The 26,444-nt window shown below is 41.5% G+C and overlaps 1 protein-coding gene across 3 annotated transcripts in view; it reads left to right on the top strand.

Moving 5' to 3' along the window:
* LOC117762737 (voltage-dependent calcium channel subunit alpha-2/delta-1) overlaps window positions 1-26,444 on the top strand; it is a 61,968-nt gene that overhangs the window by 6,661 nt on the left and 28,863 nt on the right. For all 3 annotated transcript variants that reach the window (XM_034587310.1, XM_034587309.1, XM_034587308.1), the window contains exons 3-10: window positions 160-276; window positions 15,901-15,960; window positions 16,651-16,686; window positions 17,606-17,735; window positions 22,558-22,689; window positions 24,163-24,232; window positions 24,617-24,667; window positions 24,877-24,976. In XM_034587310.1, the coding sequence (XP_034443201.1) occupies window positions 160-276; window positions 15,901-15,960; window positions 16,651-16,686; window positions 17,606-17,735; window positions 22,558-22,689; window positions 24,163-24,232; window positions 24,617-24,667; window positions 24,877-24,976 (696 nt within the window). The remainder of the gene's footprint in view (window positions 1-159; window positions 277-15,900; window positions 15,961-16,650; window positions 16,687-17,605; window positions 17,736-22,557; window positions 22,690-24,162; window positions 24,233-24,616; window positions 24,668-24,876; window positions 24,977-26,444) is intronic.

Here is a 26,444-nt window from a genome sequence, read left to right on the forward strand (position 1 = left end):
ACTGGTGTGAACATGCAGTTGGACTGGAAATTGGACTGCTCCTTTTTAAAGTCATCAATTTGTAATTGTTTTTCAAAACAATTATTTCGACTATGGATGTACAACACAAATCACGTGCATGTGTTATTCACACCATCTCTCCTCCATGTGTCTGTCTAGATTTTTCTGAGAAACCAGCACCTGTACTCTGTGGAGCAAAACGACGCAGAGGAGCTGGTGGCCAGAGCAGCCAGGAACATTGAGCAGCTGCTGCGGAAGAGGTCTGCTGCCTTGAAGGTAGGACTCATCCCACTCAGAGGAACCAGCTGTCACTTTGTTGGTCTGAAAGTTGAGCAGGAAGAGATATTTATTACGACAGAGAGAAGTTTTTCCATCCGTTCGTGTCATGGACTTGAGTCTGTATATTCAATAACCAAAGTGTATGTGGGGAAAACTCTGAAGACGTAATAAAGTGCTGTAGGTGTCTGTGACATGTTGACATTTAATCCTGATTATACAGCATCCCCAATATTGAAATGGGAATGATTTATACTCTTGACTTACATGAGAATCTCTGCTGACATGTTGTTTATAACTTGATTTTGCTCTATGGACTGTGTTGTTCAGCTGGCAATGGTGAACCCCAAGAAAATAATACTTTCCACAGGAAACACTATTGTTTAAGGTTTGACTTCAACTAAGGACATTCGATTGAACCACAATCCAGACACTGAGGGCTTTAGCTGCAGAGTACAATACATCTTAACCTGCTTTCAGACATGCACTTAACTCCGGATAATCTCAAATTAACCAGAGGGGCTGTGTGTGAGAACGCAAATGTCTGTGTCAGTTGCTGCAGACACCCCCCGGAGTTCTCCCTGCCAGCCAACTGGTTCGAATCCGGATAATGTCTGAGTGAACCGATTATCTGGAGAATCCAAAGCAAGAGAGTTGGAACGTTGATGATGCAAAACACAAAAAAAACTAAAAGAATATAAAAATAAATATCTCAGGATGAAAAAGCCAATGAAGATGTCAACTTGGAAACACAATGAGATAAGAATATATATCTCCTTCCTCCTGATCTATATGCAGGCTAGATTTTCCTGTTGTTGTGAACGTGTCTGACTCAGACAAATTCCTGCTGCATTCTTAGTGCGTTCAAGGCGATCTCTGGAGAATGTTGGGAACCAATTATGGAGTTCATGTCTGAAGACAGCTTTATAGTTTAGTGTTGGTGAGAAGAAGAAGTACTTAGTACTAAGATTAAATGTGCACTTAAAATGTATAGCGTGTATTTTGAAAATTTACAATTAGAGAAATTTACAACCCCAAATGTAAGAATATTTGCTACATTCACATACATAGCATGAGGTTCACTTGATTAAATCTTTAAAGTTCATATGAGCAGACATCATAAGAATGACCAAAGCTAATTTGGGGTATAAATCATATATATTATCCCCCTTGAGGCCACATTGAACCATAATTATATTTTTCCATGTGTGTCTGTCATGGTGTCGTCTTTTCAGTGTTTAGTTTGCGCCTCTTTATAAGAGTGTTTTCAGTTTATTAGTACCTCCTCATGTTTCATGTATATCCTTGTGTTTATGTTTGTATGTGTTGTTGTTTCTGTGTCTCTGGTTTTCCCACTCCGTGTTCTGTTTCCTGTTTTATTTTGTAGGCCCTGCTCCTAGTGTGTTTTCTTTCTTCACTTCCTGTCTTTGTGATTGTCTGCACCAGTCCTCATGTGTTACACCTGTGTTCAATTACCCCTGCCTTCCCTGTGTGTGTATATAAGCCTCTGTGCTTCTCCTTGTCCTTGTCGGTTCGTTGTCTAAATGCCTGTCGTTATGTCCTGTCGTAATCTCCTGTGCTTTTTGTATCCCTTGTCTCCTGACCTCCCGTCCTCTGCATCTCTTGTAAGCTTCCCCCGTGTGCTCTGTGTTTTTCAGTTTTTACCTTTTTGAGATTCCTGCGTTTATTCTTATTTTTCTGTTGGACATTGCCATTAAAAATACACTTTTTGTTAAACTCTGGGTCCATCTGCTTCATCGAACCTGACAGTGATTGGTGTGAGTTTGGTTGACATTGTCCTTTAAATCGAGAAGACACAATCAAAACACTGTAATGTTTCTTGTAGGAACAGGTGTGGAGTTAGTTAAAATCAGTCAACAACCCACTGGAGGCTTTTACATTGTCACAAACTATCATGCAACAGCAACAATATATAAGTGGTGAGGTGATCTACTCACTTATAACTGTAATAGCATTATATAGATGAAATACCTCCTATGCAAAAACAACTGAAGCCTTTACACTACATGAGTAGAGAGCAGGGACTGAGATCCTTGTTTTGTGTGTGATGATGAGAGCTTTGACCCTAGGGAGGTTCTCTCTTCCCTCCTCTTCCTCTTTTTTTTTATACATAAATGGGTCAGAGAAGCTCATTTATAATAGCCGACTGAACTGTTTTTATGGATTCAAAGGGAGTTCAGTCACAGCACCCCTTACTCTTGACTTTATAAGGTCTCGTTATTGTTGTCTTATTAGGAATGGAGGGGGAGTATTTATGAATGTTCATAAACACATCTCCTGCCAAGTGTCTGTCTTTTGTACGTTAAGTAAACACCCTGGTGTCCTTATCATTTTTCCGAACACTGGTGCCATGAGATGCTTGAGCAGCGAGGATAGAAAAGGGCCCCAGTGCAAAGTGATAGGAGAAAGAGTTAGCTGTGAGGTCGGGTTTTGTTAGTGTGTGTTTGTATGTGGGTGTTAATGCTTTAGGTGGTGGGTGGGGGGGTCAGCTGGCCTGATGCTGACAGTCCATCCCACCTCCGGACATCGATCACTTCTCACCGTTTATTGCGTCTTTGCGTCTCATCCTCTCCCACGAGTAACCTCAGGGCACGCTGATATTGGATCCTCTGTCCTGAAATGTATGTACGGGGAGATAAATGGAGGAATGGAGGATATGAAAGGAGGGAAGAACGCACGAACATGATGGATGTGTGCATTGATGGACAGATGAGCAAAGGATAGATGCGTGCACATGGATGGTGAAATGAGAACAGATGAGATGAGGTGCGAGAACTCAGAAGGTAAAAGATTTGTTGCACCGTGTCTTTCTAGAGCTTCTAGACTAAACCACAGTGAGAGGAAATGCAAATGCCACTTATCCTTTAAGGGGTCGTGGGGGAGCTGGAACCCAAATGCAAATCAGAACCTGTATGTTTACATACTTACCAGCAGAGAAGGTTTTACTTTAAGCTTATTTTTGCTCGCCATGCTTGTTCATTGCCTTCGACATGAGGCTTGGAGTGATTCTCAATGTCAATTTAATTGGCCACAGCCCAAGACACCACTCAGTTGTCAACTGCCTTCTAAAGCTCCATCCTCTCTCTCATCTCCCCCCCGTCGTGATCTCCTACTCTGTGTGATGGATGACCTTTGAAAGGCCACAGTTTACCCAGCCACAGGTGTGTGACACGCGTGTGTGTCTATGCTCGCTCCCTTAAATAAGTGTGCAGCAGAGTGTAGCATGCATTATTAACCAGTACTAGGCATCACACTGTTGGGAGAGATCGCTTTATCAAAGGTTTTACAATGTAAAGCGAGGCTTGATCTCAATGGGGAACACTCACACACAAACATAAGCAACTACTGGGAGAAGTGCCCACAAAGCGGCTACAAGGGCTTCAGCCTCTTCCCCTGTTCCCCTCTCAGGTTGAGCTGCCTTCTTTTTTTATTTACTATAGAGCAGTGTGTGTTGTAAATTAGCTTGTCTGGAATGGGTTGTTTGCTTGGCCTGTGGTGATGCTGGTTGGAGCTTTCTTTCTGAAACAGCAAAAGGGACCTGCAGCAACTGAGCTGCGGCAAGTAAAGACCGGCCGCTGGATCCATAATGCCACGCCACCGCTGCTGCACAAAGGGTTGTTCACCTGTTTATCCAAAGTTTGGTGAAGCTCGACTCAGTACCCAGAAGCCCGAAATGGACAATCAGTTGCCTTTGCCATTGCTGTGATTGCGCTGTTTCCATGTATCCGTTATCGTGATCGCTGATGTGGAATAGTCTCCACCGCTGCTAGAGCGCCTGTCACCTGTTTATTAATATTGAACGTATCGCGTCTCGGGATTGCACCAGAATCGACTCAGCACCTCTTTTGGCACTTGACAATACACACATCAAGTATGAAGGCAATAAATTAAATGGTTCTCGAGATATGAGTTTCATATACAGACAGAGAGAAATGTGTTGATTTTGTAGATACAAGTTTATTTCTGTGAAAAAGTAACGACAGGTATTTTGGTCCAATTATGATAAAAGAGTTGCTTTGTCATTTATTGCTCCGTTAATTTACATATACACACATATAGTATATGAGTATCATATTTTACTTTCCTACAATAGAGCCCATTTCCCTGAGTGTCCTGTCCTCACTGATTCTCCGATCACATTTCTATCTGTCAACTCAGATCACATACTGTTGCTTTCCAGAGGCCCTTTGTCTATATTCTAGTTTTTATTAGACTGACTTAAGTTTCCATTGTTGGCGAACAGGAATAGGAAGTGACAGTAGACATTGTACATCCATAGTCAAATAACATACGCTAATATAGACATATTTACTTTACTCCTAAAAAAGGCATGGAGCGGGGGTGAAGAGATTTAATGTTTGATGGAGAAAAGAAGGGGAGAGCAAGAGGGAGAGAGCAAGAGCGGGGGAGAGAGATCTGAAAATGTTTGTCACAAGTAGTTGACCATATATTGAAAGTGTGGTGCCCGAAGCCAGATCCAAGTATTTCCCTCCCTCCCTCCCTCCCCCTCCCAGGCCTGCTCTCTCTGCCTTGCTGTCTGCTAACACTGTAATTAGAAACCTAATTATTGATGCTGTAGAACTGTTAAGGCAAAAGGCAAACTGATAAAACTCTGAAGACAGACATTCACACACTGGCTCTCACACACCCCTCTGTGTGTTTGTGTGTGTGCACTTTGTGTTGTGTGTGTGTGCAGTTCCAGTCTGAGGTGAAGAGCTCAGTGACTAATGAGCTGGGCAACAACATTACTTAGAGTAATACCTCAGCCAACACCACTAAAAGTCTACTGGACACAGGTGGCCCACGACTCTATTTGTGTGTGTGTGTGTGTGTGTGTGTGTGTGTGTGTGTGTGTGTGTGTGTGTGTGTGTGTGTGTGTGTGTGTGTGTGTGTGTGTGTGTGTGTGTGTGTGTGTGTGTGATAGGCTACCTTCAGGGACAACTTTCAGACTAAATCTAGTCAAGTGGGGACAGCTTTTCCAATTGCAGACAAAAGTGTCCCCATTCGGAAGAAACGATATTTTGTTTTTCTTTTGGTCGGTTGTCAGGTTTAGTTTTGGGTTAATGGTCGTGGCTCAGCATGTGGTGTGAAAGGATAATGGTAAGTCTCCAGGAAAAGTGTGTGTGTGTGTGTGTGTGTGTGTGTGTGTGTGTGTGTGTGTGTGTGTGTGTGTGTGTGTGTGTGTGTGTGTGTGTGTGTGTGTGTGTGTGTGTGTGTGTGTGTGTGTGTGTGTGTGTGTGTGTGTGTGTCCTCTGTTTTCAGTGCTGGCATCATGATTGCGTCATGATGCAACTTACATCCATTATTAAAAAATACTGAAATGATGAGTGAGTGCTCATGATGTTTTATTATATGAAGTAAGAACATTTTAATGGATGAAATCATCTCTGTATGAAAATAAAAAATACAGCAATTATTAGAATGATCAAATAGCGTCAGCCTCACAGACTTTGGCAGTTACTACTTTCAGAATTCATTGCTCGGTTCTACATGAAATCATCTTGTTCCAAACACTCACTACATTATATGGCTAAATACAAAATACATCCATTGAAGCTCTCCAGCTCTACGTGATGCATTTAGTAAAAGAAAATCCATGTTCGATTTCTGTCATTTCTGTCATTTCGTCAATTTCAACAATTTATGTGGAAGCACTGTCAATCACAACCACAGTCTCAGGAGGTAGAGTGTTTATCTAGTGATCGTAAGGTTTCTGGTTCAATATGCAGCTCCACCAGTGTGCCCATGTGTCCTTGAGCAACACACTGAAGCCTTTTTCTTGGCTCTTTCTTACTGTAAAGTGCTCTGAGTGGTCCAATTGAAAAGCGCTATATATCCATTTACCATTCAGTTGCCACTATAGGGTATTTCTCAGTAGTGACATAGACACTCTTTGTTCATAATACACTTTTTATAAGTTGCATCTCTCAAGGCAACAACTGAGAATTTCTATAATCTAAAAAAGAGTGTCTGTATACCTTGTGTTCTTGATTCTGTCATTGTCACTTTACTGAGGTAGATTCAAGGTCTCATCATTCCCAGTAAGGCATATGGTCTATTCAGTGGTAGCTTGTAAAGCACATGTATCCGACACACGGATCAAGCCATGATATTGTGCAGCAAGCCTTATTAAACCGCAGCATGTAAAAATGTTTACGAGCATCATCTTCCTGGATTCCCCATCCAAGGGGTTATCACACGAAAGGTGTTCTGAAACAACAGTTGTCAGTAATAGGTGCAATTAAATCTTCTATTAAATTTGTAGCTATAACAGATGATGCCAATGCCACCTTTTAAGCATTTTTAATATTGACAAATTGATCACACTTAATATTAATACTAGATGTTCAACCTTCATTTTCACTAACAACATGAGCTGATTCCCCAGCTCCATCAAACCTTTCATGTAAACAGCTCCGGTTTAAGGGAGCTTAACCGTTTTTTATTATTACTATGTTTCTATTCTTTGGACCATGGCATTTCCATTCATGATGTCACTTTGAAGTGACAGCTAGCCGATTGTGTTTCCATGTAAACAACACAAGATTGTATGTGGCAGTTTCCATCTCTATAGTTCACTTGGGCCAAAGTGAAAACAAGATTTAGAGAATAATGTCATAATATTACGAGAATTAAGTCTTTCTTGAGAAGAAAGTCGTAATATTGCAAAAGTAAAGTTGTAACTTAATGAGAAAAATGTCATATTTTGGTAATAGCGAAGAAATTATATTTGATATATATTATATTTTATAATATTTAATTTTAATAAATTTAGCTAGTTTTTCTCGTAATAGTAGAACTTTATTGTTGTAAAATTATGACTTTTATCTCTTAAAATTAAGACTTTATGCTCCTGAGATTACAGCTTTATTCTGGTAATATTACGACTTCACAGAGTGTTAGATTTTTGTTTTTTCTTGCAGTAGCACTAATACTCCGTTGAACAAAAGAGTAACCATATTTGCAGGGTTTTTCCAAATTAACTTATGTTCTTGTCAGAAAACGTTCCCTTCATTTCAAACTCTAACCACGAAAACAACTGCAGTGAATCCTCCAGTGGTTATATTTATACTGTTATTGTCCTTAATTCTCAATATGTGATGCTCAACACCCAAGTTGTCAATTTCTCTTCTTCAGAGGTGTATGTTAAGTGTTTCATGTGTTATTCGTGCATGTGTTTAATAGAGTCTTTGTAGCCCAGGTGTTGGACCATATTTTTATTAATCTGTTGCCTGCTGTCACAGTGCTATAATAAGGAGCACAAGATGTGACTTTATGGTGTGTGTGTGTGTGTGTGTGTGTATGTTTTGTTTGTTTTTATCTGGTGTGTGTGTGTGTGTGTGTGTGTGTGTGTGTGTGTGTGTGTGTGTGTGTGTGCCAACGTATAAGGCAGTAATGAGCAGTGGCTATGATACGATCAGAGATGTTTCAGTCTCCCGAGCAGATGTTACTCAACCTCCCATCTCCGCTCTGTGCTGATCATACTAAACAGACAAGAGGTGTCTGCATGTGTCTCCGTCTGTGTGTGTGTGTGTGTGTGTGTGTGTGTGTGTGTGTGTGTGTGTGTGTGTGTGTGTGTGTGTGTGTGTGTGTGTGTGTGTGTGTGTGTGTGTGTGTGTGTGTGTGTGTGTGTGTGTGTGTGGGGTACACAGAAAGAGAGAGAGATTGGGAGCGAGCAGTGCAGATGGGGAATTCTAACAAGACTTATAGGACAGGGAATATGTCAATGCATTCATGGAGAATAAAATACATACTGTATTGGTTACATTTAAACATTTAAATACCTTTTCTGTATATTTTAAATATCTAATAATGATATTCGACACTAATAGAATGGGACAATTTGCATTTTTCAGACAATATTGTGATATTTTGTCAAATTACAGTAATCGACATGTGACAAGATAATTAGTGGCTTCGGCCAAACACCAGTTTGAGATGGTGTTTCTTAACCACAATGTGAATTGTAAATGTGAGTATAAATGGTTGTTTGGCTATGAATGTCATCCCTGCATTATGCTGGTGACCTGTCCTAATCCACCTCTCGCCAAATATACGTATTTATGATTTACTTAAAGCTTCTCCAAGCATGACGACCTAGCACCTTACGAGATCTGGTGAACAAAGTAAAGTACTTAGCTACTAAATAATAAGATGTTTCCCTCAGGAGACCAAAGTATTAAGATATTTCCCTCAGGAGACCAAACACAGAGGTCGCAGAAGGGAGATTATTGGAATTTTTACATCCTAGCTTTGCAAACTTTGTTATAACAATATAAAAGTCAATATATAAGAATACCTTTCAAGAAAAGGATCACTATGTATTCATACTTAACAGAAGAAGTTCTCAGTGTTTCAGTCTTTTAAACAAAGATTCCCTGTGAAGTTTGATCTGCTGACACACAACAGAAAATGTGTGAACAGCAGGAGACGCACACATCTCCAAAATACACGCATGAGAGCGGGAGAGTCAAAGAGAGGGGATGAGACGGGGAGCAGCTGTAGATGTACCGTTCCCATTGGAGGGTTTGGCCTCTGAGAGAAACCATGTGGAGCAGCACGGCTCTCCCCTGGGCTCCTACTGCTGCAGATACTTCTGCTCTTTGGCTCTGTCACACGCTCTTTATGCCTCCACACATCTCCCCCTCCGGGAACGTATGATTCTTAACAGAAACCGTGCTCCCAGCATCCTATGTTCCTCAAGTCATTATTCTGTTAACGCACATAAACCTTCCCATTATGTTCAGGTCAAATTCGACCTGTTTTAGGTTGAAATATTTCATAGATATCATCATCTTTATCCTATGATGACATTCTTCCACCTTAATGGGAGTCTCTTTTAGAATAGTGTGGATCTTATGCTCATTTAACCCAATACAATAACAATGGAAGATTTAAGACCAATGTGCTTGTCATCAAATCACCAAATGAGGGGAAATCTTTAGGGAGAATGTTGTTCTAGAGTTCCAGAGACTTGTAGAATCAATGCCAAAGGGCTTTTAAATAGTTCCAGCACAAATGTCCAGCAGCTTGTTTTAGCTCCATTATGTCACCAGTCTGTATATAGCACTGGGGGAACATAGCACCCTGGGAACACAGGACTCTAAGTCATGTTTCCATTCTGTGCCATATTAATATTGGGAATGTTGGACCATGGGAACATAGGAGTGATTCCCTTCCCTCCTCCTCCTTCAGCCCAGATGATTCCCTTTTTTAATCCTGCCTCCTCCAAAGCACCGTAACACCCCCTTGTGCAGCTCTTGGCCTTTTGCCACAGTTCTCCTTCAACCTGAAATTTGAAATCACCCTTTCTTTATCTCTTCTGATCTCTCTTATCGTAGCCCCTCCTTTCACTCACTGACTCTTCTCTTAACCTTTCTGTGCCCTTTTGTATCACTCCTCTTTGTTCGACTATGTCTGTCTGTCTCCCCGGTTCTACATTTCCAGTCTCTAGTCCAAAAGTTTACTTATGTTATTCTTGTTTATATACACGCTCGAACCTAATGTATTCATCAGACATGCACACAGGATATATAAATATATCTCTCTCCATCGCCCTACTGTTCCTTTTCATAAGCTACTTTTTTAATGAGACTGGGATCATGCTGAGCCTGAATATGTTTTTTCCCTCTTTGGACTATCCTTTCCTTTCAATACAGCTACTCATCATCTAAGTCTTTTTCTGTTATCTTTTCAGTCATCTGTTTTCTGCCTCTCATACTGACCCTTCATGCCACCCCCATTTTTTTTACTTTACCATCCCTTTGAGTTTGGACTCATTCTGATGAATAGACGGCCAGTGTTCATTGATGTGGGCATCCTGTCAGAAGCTAGGAAGAGAGGGATAAGACTGGATGTGGGTGTTAATGATCTTTCAGACTGTTACCACTCTTGTGAGTATTACATTGTTGTCTGGGTGAGAAGACAGTGTGCTCTGAATGGCCCATTGATTTCAGGCGTGTGGAGACACACATGCACATGCACACACACACATTTATATAAATATATATATATATATATATCCACACAGAAAGAGTCTGGGAAGCTCTGTGAGGTTTAGCAGAGCCTGTCTCATCTTTGCTGTCTATCCTTTAAGCTGTGCTCCTCTTTCCCACTAAATGCATGGTGTGTTGCCCCGGCAGTATGACAACTAAGACTGGTGAGAGTAGAGCAGGGTCTCTGTAGGTTTGCAGGTGGGACACTCCGAACGTTTCTGTGCATAATGAGCTCATACATCAATGTGCATGGAGGGCGGAAGGTGCACGGAATGAGAAATACTATATTATGTGTCCTGTTTGGCTCTGGGAGTATTGATAGGCACAGCTGTTGTTGCGGTCATCATTTGACCGTTTTTATGTTCAGCTGGGATTAAGATATGGCTCAGCAAGTTGTAAGAGAAATGCTGCCTGTGGATGGTATTGAGGGGTTTTGCCTACCAGCTTTAGATTTCATGACTCTTAACAAATTTCTGCTCCCCTTTTCTGAAGCACCTCATTCCTTAAACCACTCCACTTCCCTATAAAGGCAATTCCCAGTCTCCACGACGACTCGTTTCCCCATTAGGGCTGCAGGGGAGAGGGGGCTCTCTTTAGGTATCCAGTGGTCACCCAGTGATAGAGTGGGCTTATTATTGTGTGTAGCTGGAGGTATCTATGTAAGTGAGAGGTGGACTAATGAGTGGTTAGATCAAGCATGCAATGGGGAGTGTGTTATGCTCTGCCATAGGGTTGGGCGGTAATAAGATAATACTGGGTATATTTGATAATAGCAATGGTGTCTGTTTTATTACCGTCATGCAACAAATGTCTTCAGTGTGGCAGCACCACTTTCTGTTGGGTATAAGATGCTGTGAAAGTGACGGCAGAACTTATTGTGAACAATGTAATCAAAGAAATATCCTCGACTTAGAAGCATCGTAACTGAGCATCAACCTTATCAGGTGGACGGATAAAAACACATGGCAAACTATAAGTTGCTATATGCACAATATTTGAACTCAAATATTAGATTTGTTTAATATATGTGCCATGTCATTCCATATTCTGATGTTGTCCAGAGATTAAAACTAGAACATGTATCATATTTTTGTCAACTGTGGAATTATTCATATAAAGATTAATCAACTATATTTTTTATAGCACCTTTCTTACAAGAAGTGCAGCTCAAAATGCTTCAAACAAGAAAATCACATCACTGCTTCATATAAAATCGACAAAATGAACATGAAAATGTGTGATTTTCTTTGAACCAGACGGTAAAACTGTATCCCGAGGGAATATTTGGAGAGGGTTTAACAATATAAGAAATTGGATATCACCCAATCTTACCCTCCCATTAAGAGAACCGTTGTAGTGTTAAATTTGTGTTTCAACGGAGCAACGCTGGCTTCTAATCAACTGGCAGGAGGGCAACTTGCAGCCGCTCTGTGATGCACCGATGAACCGTCACTCGGGGAGCGGTCTCGTCAAATCCCGGCTCTGGAAAGGGGATTTGACTGTGCCATCGCTTTCTTCGGGTAATCTGATAACCTCCCCGTGTGTATGTGTTAGACGGAGAGAGAGATAGAGAGGGAGGGATACAGAGGAACGAGAGATGGGTAATTAGGTATCTTTCCTCACACACTTCTCCTCACCTCCCCCATATCTCCCAGAAGGGAAAGGGGCCTTGTCAAAGCTCTGTCATGAATTTTTAACAACCCTGTCTGCTCTCTTAGGAGGTGTGTGTGTGTGTGTGTGTGTGTGTGTGTGTGTGTGTGTGTGTGTGTGTGTGTGTGTGTGTGTGTGTGTGTGTGTGTGTGTGTGTGTGTGTGTGTGTGTGTGTGTGTGTGCGCATATACTGTAAGGTTGAGGTATTTTGACACAAAATACTATGGTCCCATTCTCCATTTGTGTCACACAAACGATGACGTATGAGGTATAAAGTATGGCGCAGCTGTTGCTAACACGCGTGCATCACATCAAATACAACATCACGCCGAGAGAGTGATCCCGGATGAGAGGAGAGGAGCTAATTGTAATAGATATCCATATGTTCCATCGCTGCTGTTTATGTGTGTACCTCTGCATGCATTTGTGTTCATATTATACTATACATGTTTATAGCCTATATATGCACTTAACATATTAAAGATATTTCACGAGAGATCGTCAGGATTTATAACTTACTTATCTCAACGTGTGACGTTAATGTCTTGTGATGTTCTTGAGACATTTGACATGAGCTTAATGACAAGACCTCGCGCAGTTGGCCTTTGCAGCATGGATATGAACTGTTGCCCCCACTCTCCCTTGAGTGTCGCATTATTACAGTCTTAAATCTTATCTATTCTTTTTCTCCGTGTAACCACTATGGAATGAAAATACCAACGAAGCACCAAGGTTCTGTTTGGAAAGCTCTCACAGCGTGCAGTGCATCGAGGTGTCACTCGATTTAATTATTAATAAGAATCTAATGGGATTTTACACAGCCACCCAGTTCAACTTGGGTTTTTTCTTACGTATTCTTTGGTTAAAAATGTCTGAAAACACCGTAAAACATTGGTGAAGCAATCTTGCAAGGTTTTGTTGCAAATATGTCGAGACTCTGATCGCGCCTTCTTTCGGATTGCCCGTAAATCTAGAAGGGCGCTCAGAGCACTGACCTCCACCAATGTCAAAAAACACACACGAGACTACAGATTTGAAAAATAAAATGTAATTCATAGTAAATGATCTGGGAAAATGATTGTATCACCTCGTCCTAAAACTGAACAAAGTGGATGTGCCCCAAATTCGATGGGCTCTTCCTGATTCCATGCGTCATGTCTTAGGTGTAAATTGCTTGAAAACATAACCTCCTTGATGGCGGTAATTAAATGTTTACGCATAAAAGACCAACTATGTAAATTATGGTAATAGATGTAAATCTCCGGATAAAATCATTGAAATACATTCAACACAGTCGGTGTCTTTGAAAGCCAAAATCAGCGTCAAGCCCTTTTTTCTGTTTGTAAATGGAAATGATTCTGATGACGTGTAAGTACATATTATTTTTGCTCACAGTAAACGTGGTGCGTAATAATCTCCTGGTCGCTATGCTGTGTGTGAGTGTGTGTTTATGGCTGGAGTGGGGGTGTATATTTAGCTGCTGACAGCCAGTGCAGAGGAGGTGGAGACGGGTCTGGAACCGAGCCCAGAGCTGGAGGCCAAAGGGACGGGACTGTGGAACAGGGAGGGAACCATTGCCGACAGCGGACACATGGTCGCGCACATTCACACCCACACTCAGTGAGGGCGCACGATTACAAACTTTATACTGTAAGCATCTAATCCAGTTATTGCTCACAGAACGCCTGATGTCGTGCTTCTCTCGTCTCACTGTCCAACAGATGGATGTGAGAATGACATTTAGCTATAAATACACTTTATCTTCGTGATTTCTAACTGCCTCCATAATAACTCACTGCGGTGGAGTTCCTCTGAAGCTGTGGTAACTTTGCTGCTGTGTGGAAAGTCGGTGTGTGAGACAGGTGAGTGTGTTTAAGGGCGATCCGCTCCTCCTCTGGGTTGTCATTACCCAGTAGAGTGTGAGCAGGGGGAGGCCAGGGCCGGGCTAAAGTTCCATCAGTGTGGATCCACCTCAGTGAACAGATACACAGTTGTGCAGGCGTGTTTGTTTTGTTTTTGATTCTCTACGCTGTTCACAGTTTCCATCTAATGCACCTGCCAATAGAGGTGAAACTTTGAGCAGGAAGTAGGCCTCTCACGATAACAACTTATCTTGGACGATATATTGTCATTTTAAGACCTTTTTGTGCCCCAGACTCAGCGTCCAGGGTTCAATCCCTGTATGTAGAATGTTTTAAGTCTACCTCACAAGAAAAAAACACAATTCAGTTCAATCCAGTTAAATGAAGGCAAAAATAAACACAATAAAAACAAGTCCGCTCCAGGTTTTACTGTGGATCTTCTGAAATAATTCAGGAAAATAAACATCAGTCACTCCGGTAAACAGCGTCTGCCTCTAATTCCGCCAAGGCTGGCAGCTCCAAGAGAACTCCACAGGGAATAAACAATCCATCAGATGATTTCCCCCTGACTGAATTCAAAGATGAGGTGACTTAGCCGATCCTCTCCAACCCCTAGACTCATTGCTCTGCAGCCTGCTAGTCACTTCCGTGTGGCGGTTCAGAATACACAGGACTGTGATCTGGGATTGTGATTGGATTATTGACTGATTGTGGGTGCGGCTGTAGAAAAGATGGATGAATTAACTCTCTGATAATTGGGCGGTGACGTGATCCTACACTTTTTTGCTAAACAAACAAGCAATATCAATGTCGGCAAATATGATCGTGGTCATGTCCATATATCGAACGATAACGTAAATATCGTGATAGGCCGAGCAGGAAGTAGCCATAAACATTTTATTATTTCACGTGTGGATGGAATCATGTAGGATGATGAAGAAAGCCAATTAAAACATTCAAGATATGTGCAACTAGAAAGTGATATTTCAATATGTGTTTATATCACATCATGCTCAGTATTACCTCAGTCAAGGAGGTTATGTTTCTGTCTGCACGCAAAAGCTACTCAATCGATTTCCATGTAGGTTTGTGGAGGGGTGTGGCCTGACTCAAGACTGAAGCCATTAAATTGGGATATATGTTTTGAATTAAGATCTGGATCAGGGAGCAGATCCAGGATATTTTTTTTTACTTTCTTTAATATTTTGAGCTTGGGCGCTTTTCATGGATCTTGATGAAGAAGATCAGGCATGTTTAGGAGGTGTGTGTGTGTGTGTGTGTGTGTGTGTGTGTGTGTGTGTGTGTGTGTGTGGGTGTGTGCGTGCGTGCGTGCGTGCGTGCGTGCGCATATTGGTGCAAATCCAAATAAAAATCCGGATCTGGTGAATTTACATGTGGTTTCATAGGAAGACTGTTGGGTCTTAGAAAACGCTCTAGTGCCATTCTAGTTCATTCTCAAATAATGTTTCAGTATTATAAATATACAGAGGTGACATTTGTTCTGGTGAATATGTGCAGTTTACTTTGTTCTTTGCTCTTTTTATTGCCTGTACTGGGTAAGATATTTTCTATTGCAGTAACTATTCTTAACTCTAGTCTCTTTTTCATACAGTTTCCCTGTGTGTGTGTGTGTGTGTGTGAGGTGAAGTTAATTACGCGTATATCCTCTTGTTATTTAGTAGGATCCAATTTGATTGACAGCCTCTCAGTTGGTAATCCATTTGCTCTTTATTCAATGATCTTCCATTTCTTACACTGTTGACCCTCCTTTTCCTCTTAATTCCTCTCTCACTCACTTTCACTCTCTGTCTCAGTCTCTCTCTCTCTCTCTCTCTCTCACTCACACACACTCTCCAACCTTTTCATTTTGACACAGTGGCTCAGTGGCGTGGCCTTCAGCGGACAGTGCTGTAAGACCACGGTAGCGCTGTAGTTTGAGCTCTGCGGGTGACATCACCATCATTGGGAAAGTCTCCATCGTGCCTTTTTAACATACTTTTCGTTTGCTCGGGTTTTCTATAAATAGACCGATGCAGTGAAGGACACATACCTTGTGGAGTTTCAAATCCAAATCCCTGTCATATTTCACTCCACAGAAATTGGCCGCGGCTGCTGAGCAATTCCAGGTGGATCATACGTGGAAAGACGAGTTCGAGGTAACGGAAGGACACAGAAACACAGACAAATGCTTGTGCACTTGAATACCTATATGTATACGTTTTATATGTGTGTTTTATTTACTGTATGTTGGTAAAACACAGGGAGATGCACAGACACAGAAACATCGCACGTATTCTAGATTTACTGATCATAAATTATTGCCTGTGTCGCTTTAATATCTTTGCATCGGTGTGTTATTGCAGTGCTTACAGCTCCATCGGTTAATCCACCACATCAGGCTTCTCATTACAGATGACACATGCGCTGCTTTCTAAGAACCACAGTGGCAGACAATTGAAAAGGGGAGGAAAGGGGTGGTCAGGAAAAAGAATACTCGCAGTCGCAGAGACAGTTATATATGCAGCCAAGCAGTCAATTACTATATTGCTTCCTCAATGGCAGGGAAATTCTACCCCGGAGCATTGCAAATGGCTGGAGGCGCACAGGCACCGACTTTAAAAGAGGAACACTCCACACATTCACTTTAACTCATACAGTATTCATTCCACTGGCAACACAGACCAGTGTCCTCATTAACATAAAACTGGAGAATTAACTAATGGAGTTGCCTGCCAACAAAATTAAGAAGTGTTTAGAAATGGATTAAGCATTCTCGTGATTACGTGTGCGACGCCCTGGAGCAGCCACAAAGTCATGTTTGTGCTTGTGTGCGACTTCCTTTGCAGGATGATGAAATCTCCTACTACAACTCAAAGGACAATGTGAGTGTGCTTCCCTTCCTCCTTTTGCCTATTTGCTCTCCTTCCATTTAAGCCGCCGCAAACACACAGGTCACACTCGGACATGGGCCAGTAATATGTTTGCGCCGCGAACCCTTGTCCCCCTTGTCCTCGATTTCACCTCGTCATCCTTCCTCATCACGTCCTCCCTTTTTTCTCCTTCTATTCACCACATTCATGTCTTTTTTATTTATTTTTTCTCACTCTCGGTTTCTATCATTGCTCCGGCCTTTTACTGCAGCCCCTCCCGCTTTTTTCTGCCTCTTCTCCAGGCTTTTCTTCCCGTGCAGCCTCCTCTTCGTCATCCCTCTTCCCAGCCTCTCTCAGGTGAAGAGGTTTCCGCCATGTTCTGCTCTAATTGACAGATGAGATGTATGAGCTGGCTACACCGCTGCTTTATTAGGAAGTAACTGTTCACACTCTCTCTCTCCCTCCCCCCCTCGTGCTTTTTTCCTCCCTCGCTCCATCTCCACTCCCGCACCCCCCTCCCTACCGTGCATTCTTTCCTCCATATCTCATCATGCTTTTCTTCATCCATCTCCTACATCTGTACTGCTGTTTCTGATGTAAATTGGTGCGTCCACAGTAGGAGTTATACATTTCTACAAGGTGCACGGACAATGTGGCTGTCTCCTCCCAAATGAACATGACAAAAAAAGAGGGGGAAAAAAGCAGGACGTATTGTTGATGATGCTATATTTTCAAAAACAAGTTGGGAGGGCGTGAAAACTTGCAGCGAGGACATTATTACGTCAGACTGGAGTTGATGAAGGACTGAGTCAGGCCTGTCATGAGTGCCATGATGCTTCAGCAGATAGAAGAAAGATGCTCCGTCTGATATCTTAAAACTACCGTCAGCATTAGTGTCTGCGTCTTGATGTTTTCTTTTTTCCTCCCTCAGCTGGATGCAAATGAGACGGAGGGAAAAAAATACCGGCTTCGACCAGACTTTAAAGAGGACGCGTCATTTAGGCGTTTGACTGATCACAACCACACGGCTGTCCACATCCCCACTGACATCTATGATGGATGTGAGTACACACACTCGTGCACACACACACACACACACACACACACACACACACACACACACACACACAGACACACACACACTCATGCATGCACACCAACCCTGGTGGTAACCATGGATACAACTGACACACCAAGACATGACAAAATGTTGTTTACGGATTGAGCCTTTAGCAAATGTGCTCACAGCTAAATGTGGGTTTAAAAGAAAAAGGGAAAGAGGACAATAGGGTCTTTTTCCCGTCCTCTCCTGTATCCTGGCAAAGCCGTGTGTCCTAGATGAACAGAGGGTCACATAATGAAATGGACTGATATACAGTGAGTCTCAAACCTCCACCCTCCTTGATAATGAGTTTCTGTTCGTGAATGTTCATCTCACATAAAATACACTTTACTTAACTATATATATATATTCATAGTCTTGTATTCTACTTCTTCCAAGAGCACAATAGTAGACATTTCTTCACATAATAGTGAACACACACAGATTTGTACTTATGTGTAGCACTTTATACAGCATCAGACAAGATGGCTGTGCTGTTTTCCTTTGCCTCCGTTAGCTAAATGTAGAATTCCCTCACTGTTATGAAGCAGAATGTGTGACATTATATGTTTGAATATAATAAAACATTTGCCCTGTTTTTATAAAAGTACATTTCTGACCATGTCATCATCATGTGGTGACATTTACCTTGAGTGGTTCAGCATAATTTGATTCTCCCGAGTCCCTCTGACATTCGCACAGCGGCAGTTGAATGTCAATGACTTAAGGATGGTCTGGTGAATATCTCAACTGTGGTTTGAATTATACATTATATACGAACAGTCTCCTTTTTCTTTTTTTCTCTTTACATTGTAAGCACTCGGGTGATGCTCTTATCACAGTGTGACTTACATGGACAGATCAAAATGAACGAGTATGAACAGGAGACCAGTTGCAGGATGGTTTGTTCAACCACCAGGCTGCACTGCCATGGCTTAGCTTGCGTTTGTGTCTTTATTTTTCTTTGTCTGTGTGAGACTGGCTTTCTGTACGTCTGTGTACATGTGTTTAAATATCCCTTAATTAGCGGGCAGTGGGAGGTGATGAGTCAGCAGTGGCTAGGAGGGACAGCAGAATTGAGTGAGCCCCTCAGCACGGCTCTCAGCCTGCTGGGGAACCGTCTGGCCCCAAGGTTACGCACCTCACATCTCCATTGACCCCAGACACAGGGCCAGGAGTGAGGGACTGGGCCGGGCACATGCTATTTTCGGGTTTTTTATCCGCACAAGTGCAAGCCTGGTTTATTAGCATGCTTTTGAACTCCTAACTCTGTCATTTTTTCTCTCTGGCCATCATCTGGGCTGCGTGCCATGAGTCCTCACACTCCCTTTCTTTCAAGGATGCTGTTTATTGGAGGATGCATTTATACTGAGCTGCTAGAAACTATCCAGGGCTGAAGTCTGATGTAAGCAAGTCGACAGGAACTATGTGTGTGTGTATGTGTGTGAGAACCCAAAACTACACACTCATGTTGTGATGAATGGCCATAATGGAGACCCAGTCTGAGAGTCCTAAAGGTTTAAAGACTTAGGTTAAAACTAGTTTGGCTAGAGCAGGGGTCTCCAAACATTTTTATACTTTTTACACAAAACAAAAGTGAGTTAAAGTTACTACTTTCTTATATTACTGGTTACTCTTGTTCTCATATTGTGAAAAAACACTCAAACTGAAACCAAAACATTTTAATAAGACAGGTTTTTTTGTGTTTAACCACAAATATCAATATCCAAATCTCCTTATTTATACCAAAACATCATCACTGTCAACTAAAAAATCTGAATCACAATTTAGTCGAACCTGAACAAACAGACATGAGTCGCATATTGTCGATTCAGTCTGTCTCAAGATATCCAATTATATAATTATTTCGGGTTTTGTTAACAAATAAATAGTTCATAAATCTGCTTATAACTCCAGGATTTGTGATTCAAATGAGTCATGTGATCACTGAACGTTGGAGCTATTTTCTGACATGAAGACTATGTCATGTATATGTTGTTTTATATTTTATATGTGATTGTTTGTAAATTAGGTCATGTATTTGCTGTAGATTGTATTGTTGTATTGCAAATTATTGGCTTTTATAGTATCCTGATGCAAATGAGCTATATAGCTAACTCTGACTCAAAGGTTTGTTTTTTCTTCAGTATCCACATAATCCACTGGTGGTTGTCCGTTCATTCAGTGGTACAAACAACTGGGCTTCTTAATTTTCCAAACGAAAAAGGAGGCTCATGTTGTAGCCCAGAGGGAATATTTTTCATATGTGACATTTTTATTACATTATCCAAATAGCTGCTTAAAGTACAATCACACACAGCAAACCTGATCTCAAATGAAATTGACAGCAGTGCAACTTGTTGGACTGACAACAGTTACATGATTTACTGCATGTGGTGTTGTGCTATGCACCCATGGTCTGTACAAAACATATTCTCTGCACCTATGGGTGAGTTACTCTAAAACAGGGTAAGTGACATATTAGAGACCCCTGGGCCATAGCATTGGAGTAGAGGTTAAGAGTGTCCATATAGTGCTGGTGTAAAATGAATGTGCTGCCAACATGAATAGCAAGAACATGTGCGTGGGGTGTTTGAGTGTGCACAAGCTCATATGTGCATTTTGTCGCATATGGACACACATGCAGGAGTATGAATTTTATATGTCTGGTGAAAATAGAGACGAGGGATTCATACGTTATTGAGGTTTCAGCTCTTCAATTTGATCTCCACCCTATAAATGTTCCAGGAATAGCCTTTGCTCAGCTGGAGAAAATTGGGTTTTCTAGGTGAAGTGGAAGGCAAGTTTATGAAATCAGCGTCTATACGCAGCAGCACGTCGCATGTGTGTGAGAGGAGCATAGGAAAGGAATCAGAGGACAGAGGGATCACAACAAAAGCCACATCTGTTGGTCCAGTGAAGGACACGGTCCATGAGATACAGGGAGAGAGATAGAAAATGGTTCAATTCAGAAGTGCTAGCTCCCTATACCACACTGTACCTGAAGCCTGTTGGGTTGTCAACATTTTTATTTCACAATTTTCATTATATGACATGTAAATTATGAAATTATTACTCTGGTTAAAGTTAGGGACAGCTGTAAATAATATGTAACATTCACAAAATATTATCTACAGTATATCATGACACAAAAAAGAGCACAAAAAATAAAAAAAACGGAGGTACGAACCAAACCATGTCTCACAAATTTTGATCTGGAACTTCTGTGGAACTATGGATGAGTCCTTTTGCTACATTAGCACCTTTAAGGAGCTAGTAAGATAAAAAAATCAAAGATAATTGTTAGAAGAAGATAGAAGGTCCATTTTTCAGGGCAGTGCAAATCATTTCCTTTTTAATGTTCAGAATTATGTGTGTCTTATATGTTAGTGAATTTGCACCCGTGATATCGCAACGAGATGAAGTCATCACTGGGTGTAGATATATATTGTGGCATCAAAGCTATGCTGAGTGCAGCCTGGGAATTCATTAGTGTCAGTGGCAATATGGTCGACTGGAGGATGCTGTATCTCTTATGAAGCAGCACTGGAGTTTAGCTTATAAAATATTATGACTAACTCAGGGGCACAAAAAAACATATTCCTACAGGGTTAGATGTTTTTGGCATGTTTGTTTACCGCTCTATGTTGTATATATGATGTGTAGATGTTGTGTGTGTTTCTAAATATATAGCTGTGTGTAGGCCGCCATCTATCTACACACTTCATCGGTCTTCACTCAGAAATCAGTTTGTAATTTTTCCGTTGGTTAACAAGGCCTTTGGTGTTTTTTTCCCCTCTTTCCCGTTAAAATTGTACACTTAATGAGGCAAATACACTACTGTGCACACACACACACACACACACACACACACACACACACACACACACACACACACACACACACACACACACATAGTGCATGTTCTCACTTTCTCTAATAAAAACACATGCACTCCTGGCAACTGAAGCTTCATTAACTTTCCCCTCTGGAGGGATGCATGCAAATGAACGGTGTTTGCTTTGCACATCAATGAGCCACGTCACACTCAATACAGGATACCAATCTATCTCACACACACGCGCTGCTACATGCACATTATGAAGACACACACACACACACACACACGCAGTCTAATGAAAGCATATGCTCAGTAGATTAGTATACAGAATGGGAAAAGATGAAATGAAACTAAGTGTAAAGGAAGAGCAGACTGCAAAGATAGAGTTGGGGCAGCTGTATCTTCATCCATCACAGTGAGCGTTAAGTGGCTCTGAGCTGTCTGGGTGCTGTGTCATTACATCCATAATGTCCAATGCCTCTCCCAACACACTATCAATCACACACATGCACTCATACACACACAAACACAAACACACACACACACAGCGGTTTGTGGGGTTTCAAGTTTTTTGTTTTTTTATCTCATTTTTGTCAAACCAGGTACTTGCCAGAATACTGCTTCTGAGTATTTGTTGCTAAATATCGACACTGGCTGCTGTAATATTTGCTCATGTGTCCTGCTGGGCGAGCGGGCCGACACTGAGTGGGCGCTTGTGTGAATCTTAATGATTGTGTTAATCTGGGATGTCCACATGCCTTTGACAGTGTACAATGCCCTGTTTACCCGAACTGCCATGCACTCATAATTGCACATTGGAGACTTGTACACATTTGATTAACATAACACTTTGTGTGAGTCTGTCCCAGTTCAGTCTTTCTAGTGTGTTGTCACTTCACACATGTGTTTTTCTTGTGTTTGTGTCCGTGCGGATTTCCAGCCACCATTGTGCTGAATGAGCTGAACTGGACGGAGGCCCTGGAGGACGTGTTTAGAAAGAACAGAGAGGATGACCCAACACTCCTCTGGCAGGTGTTTGGTAGCGCTACAGGCCTGGCTCGCTACTTCCCAGGTAAAAAAGACAACCAAAAAAAACATTAATATTTCACTTTTTAAGGGTGGATTTTTGACCCGATTTGCTTCTTCCAAAAATCGGCTGATAATCCAAATGCTACCAATTGTGTTGGTGCCTCCCGGATCTCGAATTTTAATATCAAACACATTTTACTAGTAATTTCAAAGATTTCTCCCAGTCCTAACTCTGTAATAAATCTGTTTCAAAGTGTATGAATCATATTTTGAGATCTCAGTGTGTAAAGCATTGGCCTTCAGCATATTTAAACCTCCAGCTTGCACAATAAAATGTGTAAACCAGGCTTATTCTGCTGTTTCAGCCATTAATTCATCAACATTTTTTTTAATCTTTTTTTGTTTTTCGCTGCAAAACACATCACATGCAAGTACAGCTTTCTGACAACGTCAATCCTCCTCCATGTTTGCTTTTCTTCTGAAGTCACGTTTGATCACGCGAGTTTACATGAGATCTCAAATCTTACGTGTGGGGTCAAATTGTCCGGTGTGTGCGTTCTGACGATTGTTAAGTCTGTTAAATCTGTGATCATGTCTGTGGTCTCCCAAGTTTTTTTAAATCGATGAATAGTTGAATATCCATTAGAATCCACCAGGGCTAAGTCCTGTCTGATCACGTCATATTGTTTGTGTTCGTCATTATCAAATTAGGGCTCATTATTATTTGGTGAATAAGATAAAGCAGCTAGGGGACTATATTCAGTTTTCTTTGTTCAGACATCACTGGACAAATAAGCTCAATCAATTATCTCTATTGCTCAATTTACTCAGATGTTATATTTGGTGCCGTATAGATACCATCACATTATCTTTAACTGCATCAGTGTAGTGCTGCTCTCTATTGTAAGCGTTTTCACTTCTGAGCCATTTCTATTCATGAGATTCCTTTCATCATTGACTCTATAGCTTTATGGTAAAAGTTTATGTCTAATATTCATGAACTATCATTAGCCCTGAATTTATCCCTCTTTGTTTCCTTTTTTTAACTCTTAGCATGCATGACAGGCAGTCACACAGCTTCCTACTGGTTTGTTTTCATGGTTCCCCTCGCTGACTGCCTGCTGATAGAAAGCAACTGATCATTGTCAAAGCACGTGAAACCACTGCTCTGTGCTTTGCATCTCGATGAATACATTATGGAAGTATCTGAGTTTATCTCTCCACAAACAATATCAGCTGGCATAAAACATGTTGTGAAGTAAATGGTGATTTTTATCCAACAAGTGAACCGTTAATATGGCAGAAATGTGAGGATGTGTTTTTTATTCCATCCCAGAATGTGTCAGTTTGTTATCCGCACAGTGACTGACAGCGAGTCCCTGCTGCTGAGCGGAATATGACACTAATATTCAACCTTGGTCTGACAGGCAGATGTGTGGGAAATCCAGATTAATGTTTTATTACCTTTAATTATTAAGCCATCATAATAAACACACATTTTTATATCCTGCTAAAGCTTCTCCGTGGATGGATGCTCGTAAAACCCCCAGTAAAATTGACCTGTATGATGTCCGCAGGAGGCCATGGTAAGAAAACTGCCACACATACAGATGCTATAGATATATCCTGAGTGTCGGTATGTAGTCCTAAGATTACAAAGCCTATGTATTCAGGTGAATAAATATAATTATTTAGTTTTGTGTAGCTGGTCAATAATCCAATACTGTTTTGGAATTGCATTATGACTATATGATTTAAATTATACACATTATTCTGATTCTTAATGAGGACTTAACATTCAAAGACTTCTCCCAGTCCTACAGCTGTAATAAACCTGTTTCAAAGTGTATAAATCATATTTGGAGATCTCAGTGTGTAAATCATTGGCCTCCAGCATATTTATGTTGCGCCGTGTTGTTGAGTGGGAGTCTCAGTTCAGCTTGTCTATTCATTCATTAACGTCCATCCAGGTACATCCAAGGAGCCGCTTCCCCCAAAGATATGCTAATCCTCGTCGATGCGTGAGTTCATTTCTAACCTCATTGATCCATAACCTTCAGTAATGATTTCCATGATTATAATGCGTGCCTTTCTGGATTTGCCAGATAATGTGATGTATTTCCCAAGGCGGACGCATTTCTAATTACACCAAGTTAATTCTCACAGGAGAGGAGCAGAGGAGACAGATTGCAGTGAGGAACTGTTGTGTGTTTTATTTTTTTTCTCGCAGGAGCGGTAGTGTGTCTGGCTTGACTCTGAAACTGATCAGGACCTCGGTCAGCGAGATGCTGGAGACTCTATCTGACGACGACTACGTCAACGTAGTTTATGTGAGTATTAATAAACCGTCCGCTTGCTGAGCTCCGGCTGATCTGTGTGTGTGAGGCGGCGGGGAGCCTGATGCACACTGAGAAATGGGACAGCGTGATTGACAGATTCACAATGTGCGCATGAATGGGCTTGTGCCTTTATATGCCCATTCATGTATATCCAGATTCATTTAAATTAGGGCACGTACACACACACACTAAGATGCTGCACACGTGCCCACAAACACACACACACACACACACACACTAGAGAGAGACAGAGAGATGGATGACAAGTAATGAAATATGGATTTCTCTCAGGTCTGGCCACCCTGAAACAGACCTTTTAATGAAATACCCACTGCTCTATTTGGTGTTCAAGATTAAAACACAACATGTCCCCACCTCACCCCCTAACCTGTGTGTGTGTGTGTGTGTGTGTGTGTGTGTGTGTGTGTGTGTGTGTGTGTGTGTACACTCCCACTGCTCCTAAAGGAATTAAAGTGTGTGACTCATTCATCACCCTCTTGATCTTTCCATCACTTTGTACTTTCATCACCCAGTCGTGCAATTCCTCTCAGTGTTTCACCACACACCTCCATTCGTCTCTTAGTGTCAATGAAAGATCTCCCTGTACATTGTGTGCCTCTACTCATCTATACACAACGCTGCAACTTTCCTCTTTTCACCGCTCCCACTTTCTTTCCCCTTCATTTTGACTTTTCTCACCCACCAATCACTTCCATCACCCCCACCATTTCTCCACTTTTTCATTTTCTGACCATCTATTCCAGGCCGTGCGCACGTGTGATTACAGAAAGAGCTCAGAGAGAGAACCAATCAGGAGGATGGTGTGATGCGTGGCTGGTTGCCTGTGGAGGTGTTTATTGAGATGGGTCTTTATAGAGAGTCTGGAGCTGTCTTCGTTCTCTCTGCACAAAGCCTGTCATCCGGACTCTGTTTCCTGTCCCCGGGGACCCTTTTGTCTTGGACGCAATTTACTCTGTTTCACGGTGGACTTGTGATTCTGCAAAGATGTGCAATTATCTGGGAGCTCATTGCGTGCGCGTGTGCGTGTGTGTGTGTGTGTGTGCGCCAGACAGACAGACTGAGAGGGATTAGTTAAAAGAATGAAGTTTAACAAAATTTTGACCGTTTTGGTTTGTTTGAATTGTTTTCCCTCCTCATCTGACACAGTGTGATGCTTGTAATGTGTAGTGTTGTGAGAAGGATGCAGAGAATCACTGGATTTCAGGGCTAAAACTAAGGAGTTTTGTTACAGTTTTAGTCTGGATTGGTTTCAACAAAAGTCTTTTCTAAAGTCTGTGAACAAAGAGACATCAATGATGTTCAGCAGTGTAGAAAACCCCCAAATGGACATATTATTTTTCATGAAGATCTATAAATTATTCTTGGAGAAATCAATTACAAAACACATTCGTGGATCCGCACCCTCACAACGAAATTGAACATGTTCTTCCTCGGGTCA

The sequence above is a fragment of the Hippoglossus hippoglossus genome, chromosome 6, assembly GCF_009819705.1.
Source record: "Hippoglossus hippoglossus isolate fHipHip1 chromosome 6, fHipHip1.pri, whole genome shotgun sequence".
NCBI lineage: Eukaryota > Metazoa > Chordata > Actinopteri > Pleuronectiformes > Pleuronectidae > Hippoglossus > Hippoglossus hippoglossus.